General features: G+C 37.2%; 1 protein-coding gene across 1 annotated transcript; it reads right to left on the bottom strand.

Moving 5' to 3' along the window:
- Positions 1-1,203: 1,203 nt before the first annotated feature.
- il20ra (interleukin 20 receptor, alpha) lies at positions 1,204-8,981 on the bottom strand. The gene is made up of 7 exons (XM_044376201.1): positions 8,602-8,981; positions 7,164-7,287; positions 6,608-6,813; positions 6,262-6,437; positions 5,984-6,128; positions 5,038-5,174; positions 1,204-4,152 (listed from the first exon to the last, which is right to left on the bottom strand). The coding sequence occupies exons 1-7, from the start codon at positions 8,648-8,650 to the stop codon at positions 2,959-2,961; spliced, it is 2,031 nt and encodes a 676-aa protein (XP_044232136.1). The 5' UTR covers positions 8,651-8,981; the 3' UTR covers positions 1,204-2,958.
- Positions 8,982-10,419: the final 1,438 nt, after the last annotated feature.

Below are 10,419 nucleotides of genomic sequence, written 5' to 3'. Positions count from 1 at the left end.
CCGCGGATGATCTGCTTTTGGGGAAAAAGTGCTGGATCTGATCAGTCAGATTATTGGTAAAGAAGTGCCTCTTAATCCTAAAATATGTATTTTGAATACTTATCCAGATGATTTTGTAACTTCAAACAGTGTAAGGTCCCTGCTCAATGTTTGGAAGCTAAACAGTACATTGCCTGCACATGGAAGAAACAAACAACCTGTGGAATTTCCCAGTGACTGAAAGGAAAGACTTTTCACTTTGCTCCTGAAAAGATAAGATATGTCGCCAAAAACAAACTTTCTGAAAAGGTCTGGAAAATTTTGAATGTTTTTTTTTTTTTTTTTTTTTACAATTTTCTGGAACATAATAACATACAAAATGACGGTTGGAATGATAAACTAATTTGACTGTTAATAGGGCTGTGTGTGTGTGTGTGTGTGTGTGTGTGTGTGTGTGTGTGTGTGTGTGTGTGTGTGTGTTTTAAATTTTATATGTGTGTGTTAATCGCAACGCTCTGCGTTGTAATTGTTCAGATTATGTTTGTTTAATAGTTTCATTCATCTTATTGTCTTTTTTTGGTTTGGTTTGGGGTTTTTGTTTGTTTTGTTTTGTAAAATACAATAAAGAGATGTTTAAAAAATAAATAAATAAATAAATAAAGGTACAAGACATGTACTCAAGTATGTGGACACAAGTTATGTAAAAGACACTAAAAACTGAAATAAAAGTGTTTCCTGGATGAAAAAAATCTGTAACCATTACATTATATATATGAGTAGAATAGATTTAACACATTTACTTTATTATTTATTTTGAATATACAATAATTCTGTCTTGCAACATACAAAAATATGACAAAAATATCACAATATTATTATTATTATTTCCAAAAGATTTCAACAAAATGGATACGACTTCATGCACAGAGCCAAACTTATCATTAAGATCATCTTAGGTAAACATGAATCTGAAACTAAATGTACGTGAAACCCCTGGAGACTGATTTACAATTCCCTTTTACAGTGGGTTACAACACACTCAGGTCACCAGTCTACAGGAAGAGAAATTACTCACAGAAATTCCCCAAATGAGACCATGAGCGAGCACAATACTGATAACTGCTGGGTGGAACAAAGTTATTATCTTGAAGTAACATATAATATATCATAACAGCGTCCTTTACACAGGAAGGACAACAAATAGAATTAGAAAGAGGAACAACGTTTATTGATCTCCTTTTTTATTACATAATAGGACATCATTTATGTAGCATTCTTCTGAATAACAAACAAGGGTACAAACATGCAACTGGAAGTGTCCACTGTACTTAATTACATATTTTAAATTATTACTTTAAGCTTATGTTGGTGGTTGTGGAATGCAGAAGTGACAGCAGCAAAGAATGAAGTCTGATCATTTGAAGAAACAAAATTAATCTATTGCAGTTAATTCTGTACTGCAGACCCTTTTTTCACAGGTTAATTTTCTGTGCAAAGGCACAGATAATATTGATACATTCTGTAGGTTAGGCAACTTTATTATTAATAAAACCTCCATATTGGGTAAAAAAGAATAGAGAAAAGTAATATTTGTCTATACATCAATACATTAATCACAAGCAAAAACCATTTCCTTCATGTAGTATATTCAGCAAAGGGGGATCTGCATAGAATGGATGCTGTAATCACTGAGAAAATTAAATATAATTTGGCCCAATTTAACAATAATATTCATATAATTGATTGATTGTATTTATTTAATAGGACAGTGTGCAGTTTTTAACATAAAAGATGCACTGCACCGGAGTTAGCTCAAAGCTAATTAACATCCGCAGTCCCCCACAATCAAAACATACAACAGCACAACAACAAACAGCACAAAGCAAAAAACACACAGACCACACCATACAAAATACAAAATACAAAGCTACACACGACAGCACATCACATACACCCACAATATCAATTAGAAATTAATAATGTAAACTTGTCAAATTAAAAGCAAGACTACCTGCACTAACGAGAAGACCTTAGATTAAGTTTAGACTCAGTGGTCACACAGTTGATTGGTCTTTAGCAGATTTTTTAATTTGGCCTTGAATGTATTGATTGAACTGCAGTTCTTCAACATATAACATGTAATATACAGTGTTTTATCCAAAGTGATGTTAAAACAAAACCAAAACTACCCACAACTGCTACTATTGGACAAAGGTGTCAAGCAAACACAGATATGTGGTCATATCTATGAACACTATGTTGACATTGTAGTCATAAAGTAAAAGAAAACATCAAAATAATTGATTGTGCTTATGTGCCACCGGAACAGCTTCAAATCACAAAAAAATTCCAATGTGTCCACAAAAAAAAAGAAGAAAAAATCAAAATTTGGTATTTTGATTATAGTTTTGAAAAAAACATGTGCCAGACACAAGTCCTGAATAGTTTGTTAGTGCTTTGTTGGGTTAATCTCTATGATGTGATATGGTGGTGACTATGACGTACAGGACATTACATTACCATTGTTTTCATTGTCATTAAACAAACTTAAGGTGTAGTGCTAACATCCTGGCAGACTGCACCCTCATGATGAGAAATAGGAAATATTCTGCTATAAAATGAAACTAATCACTCAGAGGAACTTTAATTTCATATCAAGCACAAATAAATGCAGAATATGCTGATTAATGCACTACATCCCAAAGGATGACAATGTGTGATTGTGTATGTGTGTGATTCACATTGATTGTAATTTGATGATCGGATAATTCACAGTAAGCAACATTCAGAGGTATAAAAGTAAACCTACGACAGTACTAAGTGCTCCTAAGACTTCAATTTCATAATATGTGTATTCTGAAGAGACTGATTCATGATCAGTCATGATTTTGTATTGTTATTTTCATGATTTTTGTGGATAAGTGCAGACAAAAAGCAATTTTTTTGTCATAATGTGTTAAACGTCTTGATCAATATCATCTACTGATCCATTGAGATCACTAAGTTCCATTTAGTCATAATATCGTCCGCCTCCCATGCTGTTTCCATCCCTCTCTGTGCCTCTGCCTCCTCCTCAGATGCTTGTCTGACAAACACACTCTCCAACCTCAAGTCGCCCTTCATCGTCTTCACCTCTTCCTCACCTCCCATCCTGTCCTCTCTTACTCTCTCTCCCTGCAGTAACCCATTTAAACCTCCCTCCTTGTTGATCTCCATCTTTGGCAACACTAATTTCCTAGTTTCAGGATCCCAGTTAACACAAATAGCTCCTTCCTCCTCCTCCTCCTCCTCCTGTGCTGATGTCAGTCTCAGATCATTGTGGTCATCTGATAAGAAATGTGATTGGCCAGTGTAGGGGGTGGGCATGGGTTTGATGTTTTGAGAGGCATAAGCACAAAGGAGGGGTACGTTCTCACTCTCACTTCCTTCTCCCACACCTTCATCTATTTTCCTGTCTGTTCTTCCTTCCATCCCTCCCTCCCACTTTGTTGACAGATTTAAAGGGATGTGGAAGAAGCCAGTTTGTGGGTTTATGTTCACAAATAAACCTGAACGCTCTCTATCCTCCCTCTCTCTGTCCACCTCACTCTTGCTTGTTCCCTGAAAAGACTGTAATGATGCCTGAGTTTGGGTCAGTAACACTGGATTTACCTCGGACCATGCATGCGCTTGCACAAGTGTGCTCCTCTCTGTCTGTGTGTGTGTCTGCAGGTGTACGTGTGCGTGGGTTGACTTCTTTGGGAACGCTGTCTGAGAAGCATAACCTCCAGCGGGGCAATCATCCTCAATCCTCCACTCTTTCTTGTCGTTGCGGTCTCGTGCTACACATTTCTGGCGTTCACCTCTCAGATTATTCCCATCTTTTTCTCCGTCTTGCCTCCAATATCCTCCTTTCCCTTCTCCTCCATCAGTGGTCTCAGCTATGCCAACAACTCCGTAGTCAACAGACAAATCATCCAAGAGGTCCTCAGGCTCTAGGGGTGTTTCAGACCTCTGGGGGGTGTAAATTGGCGGGGGATCTGCGATGTGTAACTGCAGCTTATTGGGGCATGCAGGCTTTGAGATGATGCTGTCGGTGACTGATGATAGCTCATCTTTCATGACAGTGATGAGGATGAGGTTAGGTTTCTCAGGGGGGAAGGTCAGAGGGGCAGAGTGGAATGAAGGTGTGTCCTGGAGGTCACAGGGGAACGAGTGTGGTATGAAAAGATGGATCTTTAGCTTTTGAAACAGGTTTGATACTGACATTAAATGTCTGAAATACAATATAATGATTACAAAACACATAGTTCATTTAAAACATACAATTAGACACAAAAATTAAATCAATGTACCTCATGTCTTATGTCTTGTGAATGTGAATGTATCTACATTACATATTAACCTGACACCATCCTAACTTATATCTTATATATCACCGTATTATTATTTATCTTGGTAGTAAGAGATTGTAAGCAAAACCTCATGATGGAAAGCATGAAATTAAATAAAGATAATTATACAAATAAATTAATCAATGTAATTTTGTAAATGCTTAATATCCTCTTTAACACCCCCCTTGCATCACTGTGTTCTTTGAGGTTTCACTTATACACTGTCTTATGAATCTATAAATACATAACATGTTCATTTATATGTAACTTTTTATAGTACTATCCTACTGCAATGTGCAATACTGGTGCAATGTTCTTTTCCTGGTTTTATAAGCTGTTTTTCTTTTGTTTGTTTGTTGTTTTTATTTTATCAATGTCATTGGTCTTACTTAGACAAAACTTGGGCGAGATGATGCAATTTGTATGATAATTTGTAAGATAAGCTAAGATATACTTTATTGTCCCCTCAGGGAAATTCTTCTTGGACTTAGCGTTAATTGCTTCACGAAATATGTATCTCCTAAACATACTCACTTATATACATACATACCTCACACCATTCATACAAAACAAACAAAACCACAGAACCATCAGAACAAATCCTGTTCTCATCATTTTGAGGAACAAAAAAGGCGGAACAATTTTCCACTGTGTTTGTGTGTGTGTGTGTGTGTGTTCGCATTACCAAGATATATGGGCTCTTCTGTCCTTTTCCCGTCAGGTAATGATAGAGAAGGTAGCCAACCACCAAAAGCATACACATGCACGCAGATGATACAACAATACCGACAACCACCCTCTGCAGCTGTCCAATCACAGGATCTGGAGGGAGACAGGAGAGAGAGTGTCACACAGACACATACATGCATACGTTTTAAGATAAACACATACTATATAGTGCACAAATGTTGCAGTTTTTTATTTTATTAGTGCTCCAAATCCACTTCTGATTATTATGTTTTGGCCTGAGGTGAAGGATCAGGTTAAAAAAATTCTTGAAGCTCCTGGACTTATGAAGTCAAACTACCCAGGTAGCATACGGAAGTGGGCCACTTCAGGCAATGATGTGGCACTGCTGGCCTTCTGCTGGCCTGGACAAAATGGATGTGAGCCTGAAATGGCCCACATGTAAATTAGCAAATATGGTCCAAATATCCCAAATCAAATGTGGGCCTTCTCTGGTAAAGATGCGGTGCTCTCAGGTATGTGTATTCTGGATGTGGGCCAGTTCTGGTTTATCTGGTTTGTTCTTGGTTGACATACAACTTGCTTGTGGCCCAGATTTGGGAAACAGGAGTACCATCATTCCACGCAGTATGTAGGTCGGAAGAAAGTGCCAAAAGTGCCAGGTGTTGGTCATATCTGGGTCAAAGTAATTTTGCTATCTGGGGCATTGTATAATGTCTACAATGTATTGTAATTAAGCTACAAAAAAACTATTTTGCTTGATTGACACTTGGGAAATAAAAGTAATACACAAACAATATGTTTCAGGGCACAAACATCATCTCAGTAATTAAATCTATCTTTTGCTCCCATATTGTGTTCCATCACATTCCTTTCTACCGGTCAATACAATAATAACAACAATAATCTCTTTCACAAACACACAAAGGCAACAAAGGTTGTACCTCGAGGCATAGTTATGCAGTGCCACGCTGAGGATTGGCACTCGACAGGCATGGAGAGGAATCTTGATTTTGCAGAGAAGCAGTACTTGGTATCGTACTCCATCAGGTGATATTTATATGGACTGGAGATCACTGGGATATCGTGCTGCAAACACATATAACAGAGTCGACCGTTATTAGTCAAACTGTTGCAAATTTGTAACAGAGCCTCAGGTGTGCTTGATTTAACACCCTGTCCATGCCAAGGCGGGTGGGACAAGCCACTTATGTCCACTCACCATCTGGTCACGACGTGTATTGTGGATGGAGAGGTAGTAGGTCATATGGGGGTAGAGTGTTGCCATGGAAATCCCCGGGGTTTGGTTGGTGGGCAGATATTTCATTGGTCCCTTCAGACTTATGATGGCACTGTTGTTCTCTATTTCCACAGAAAGGAACGGAGGCCCAAAAGTAGCTATAGAGATACACAAAAATATTTTATTTTGGTTGATATTTTAAAAAATGTAGGTAAAATTTATTTAATTTAACCATCTACTTAAGCCAAATAAGTGGTGTATTTACTTAAAGATTAAAGGTAAGTAGATCTCAGCTCACATCTTTAGACAAAATGTCACTTTAACTTACTGTCTGACTTTGGATCGAATCTCCGTGTGATAACCCATTTGGACGATGCTCTCCTGACCACAGCACGAACCTTGGCATGGTACCCCTGCTCCAGGTCCGACGTCTCATTGGACAGATCACACCAGCTCCGCACTATTTCTGTACAGTGCTGCACGGCCCTCCAGTTCACCCGTCTTCCTTTGCTTCCCTCAACTCTGTCCCCGTAGCTGAGAAAGACAGAGTAAACACACACAGATCGGAGGATGACTTATGGGACAATAAGAGTGGAAGGTGTAATCTCAAAACAACTTCTTGTTCATTTCCCCCTCAGGCATGAAACTCCAGGTTCTATAGACTGTTTGTTACTAGTTTCGGTTGTCTTTTGTTTGTTTTCCTATCTTCTTTCTGTGCTACTTTTTAAATTCCTTTGAGACTAGTGACCTATAACCTATGTAAATAGATGAATTTCAACATTAACCGGGTGAAGTCCAATGTAGTTACAGTATGACTAATGTACCAATAAGGAAATTAATTATTATTCATTCATTTTCATTTTAACTCTAAAATCTCTGCTTACATGGCATACTGCACCGTGAAGTGTGTGTCATCCGGTGTACCATGTCCTGGGAACCAATGCACCACGTTCCACAGATTCACAGAAGAGAAGGTGACATTGATGGGGCTGGGAGGAGATGAGGAGACTGAGGAAGAAGATGGAAAGTTTGAGATTGAAAAACGTAGCATCTATAAGGCCTCATGCTTGTCATTAGACTAACTATTTAGACTAACTGTAACATGTTCATTTCTTGGTCTGGGAGTCTAGGTAGCAAGGTGGCCGAACTTTGAACTTCCTGTAATATTTCACATGTAAACTGAGAGTTGCTGCTGTTATCAACTGTTTCTCAAACTTTGGCCCAACCCACAGTGTCGGGGATTTTAGACAATTATTATGTTGCATTACTATTATTTGCTGTTCATAAAAAAATATGTTAATTTGTAGAAAAGCCTCCAGTACATCAGGCAATGACTAAACTATTTGACACAATCTGTAAACATCACACAATACAGTGTAATAAGGAATATCAGAGCATATTAAATTATTTCTGAATGGACTGATTGATGAAAGTGAGTTTCATCCTGTGCTGCAGGTTTCAGCTTACAAACCTCTGAACTTGAACCTGTGACAAATTTAATTTGAACTCGAAGTAGAGCTCCACACATGCTAATTTTCAGTCCCAAATGACAGGCCTGTGAACAAATTCTGAGGCCTACCTTACACAAGCCATGACACACCATTGCGCATAAGCAATATGGAGAGCTAAGTAAGAAGTCTGGATCAATAAGTGTTCAGGAACAACTTACATAATGCTTCTAATGCAAGTTGTAATCAGGTGGCAGTTTGTATTACAAGTAGAGCTGCAACCACTGGTCGATTAATTGCCAACTATTTTGATAATGAATTAATTGTTTTGAGTCTTTTCCCCCCAAATTCTCTTATTCCAGCTTCTCAAATTTGAATATTTTCTGGTGTAATTAGTCTTCTATGATAGTAAACTGAATATTTTTGGGCTGTGGACAAAACAAGATATTTGAGGACTTCACCTTGGGCTTTGGGAAACAGTGATTGACATTTTTCATCTTTTTCTGATATTTTATGGACAAAACAACTAATCGATTAATCAAGATAATAATTGTCAGATTATTCAATAATGAAAATAATCGTTATTTGCAGCCCTGATTACAGCCCTGATTTTTTTGCATCCACTTCATAAAACTAGGCAAACAGAGATCCACAGTGAGATTCATATCAATTATTGATTTCATGAATCTGAAGCACATTGCCCTTGCCAATTTCTGATTAATCCCTTTATTTCTACCTCACAGACACACACAGTGGTTCAGGGCCATTAAAATTAAGCTTAGTTGTAATTGTGCTTTGAAGTCATGAGAACAGGCCTAACAAATAAGAAAAAAACAGCAATTATACTCTTAATGTTAATTTAATGGAACCTTACCTTTACAGTACAGAGCCTCGAGAATCAGAAAAATGAAAACTGTCCACATTTCATGGACGGTTTCACGTTTTCACAAGAAAGACCAACATATTCGACCTTCGACGGCTTCTCAGCTCCTCCACTCCGACTACACACTTGTCACACGGCACAACGCTGATCTGATTCTCCACACGAGAATAAAAAATCAGACACAAAAACAAATATTCAAGGAGGAAATTCAAAAGTGGAGATTTTAGTCCGAAAGGAGGGGTATAGGTGACAGCCAGCCGGTAAACCCGCTATGATTCATAATGAAAGTTAAAGAACACCTTGCGAAGATTTCCGTGAATGAGGAAGGAATGCGACCTTACTTGTTTGTGCACATTACAGGTGTGCCCATGTGCGTGCGCGCGGGGAAGGGGAAGAATAAGGGGAGCAACAATACACAGTATTGTTTAACTACTAGCTTATTATTAAGCAGTGGAAGGAGTACTTTGGGAAGTAAAACTACCACTACCATTGTGTAAAAATACTAAAATGCAAGCAAAGCATTGATAATTGTACTCAAGTAAAAACACATCAGCAGCGTAAATGAATAAAAAGTACAAATGGATTATTATCATTATTATTAGATTACTATTGATGAATTAGCATGTAAGCATTATTTGTTGCTGGTTGAGATGGTGCTAATTTTATATATTTTGTTTATACTTTATAGCTCAATAGTTTGAGCAGTTACAACATAATTTTTTGAAGTGCATTATATGTTTGGTATGTAAAATCTTAATCTGCAAACAACTGTCAGATAAATAGTGCAGTAAAAAGTTCAATAATTTTCTCTGAAATGTAGTGGTGTGTAATCCATGTATAAAGTAGTGACATCAATTGGAAATACTCAAGTTAAGTACAAGTCCATTAAAATTTGATGGGTAAATTTATCCACTTTCCAGCACTGCTACAAGGCTTAAGGGGCTGGATTCTTTTTTTTTTTTTTTTTTTTTTTTTTAACTTTTAACATCTTAAATGAACATTAAATAGCCTAGCTAAGACATGAGTCCTGGAGGAACATCAACATTGCTTTGTTAAGTGCCAGGTTAATTCTTCTCAGGCCTGTTTCATGAGGCAAGTTTACTGAGTTCTCCGGATCACATAACTGAGAGTAAAACCTTCAGCACTGGGTTTGCCTCTGCAGCCCACAGTTGTCAGGGTTCAGAGTTACACAGAAAAGTCATATCTTTACCACGTCTTAATACACAAAAATACAATAAACAAAACAAGACAAGACCAATTAGGAAACAGAAACAACTTAGAACAGAACATGTGTTTTCATTAACACCCTCCATTAGTGACATCTGGTGGACGACATGCTCCACTGTCATTGTGTCCACTTCATTATAGTGCAGATTTTTAACCCTTGGGCCTTGCTTTAAAATAGTATCAGTGGAGCATATTAGGGACCTAAAAGGTCCCCATCAAAAACTGCTATAAAAATATTATATATCAATATATTTTTCCACTTTCACTGAGTTAATTTATTAAACCAACTTCAGCCCTGATCATAACTTCCAAATATTCATTCATTTTCATAATTTTAACCCTTTAAATGCCAGTTTTTGTGATGATACCCCTAAGTTTTATAAAAGAAATATGGGATATGTCAATGATTAGCAACAACATTGAAATTTATGCCTTTTTTTGGTGCAATGTCAGATTTTTTTTCAAAAAAAAAAAAAAAATTAGGGACCTAAAAGGTCCCCATCAAAAACTACCATATATATATTATATATTAATATTGATTTCCACTCCCACTGAGATATATTTTTAACCATCATCAGTCCT

Source organism: Thunnus albacares, chromosome 16 (genome assembly GCF_914725855.1).
Source record: "Thunnus albacares chromosome 16, fThuAlb1.1, whole genome shotgun sequence".
Classification (NCBI taxonomy): Eukaryota; Metazoa; Chordata; class Actinopteri; order Scombriformes; family Scombridae; genus Thunnus; species Thunnus albacares.
The sequence above is the reverse complement of the archived record's forward strand: the minus strand, read 5'-3'. Positions and strand labels throughout refer to the sequence as shown.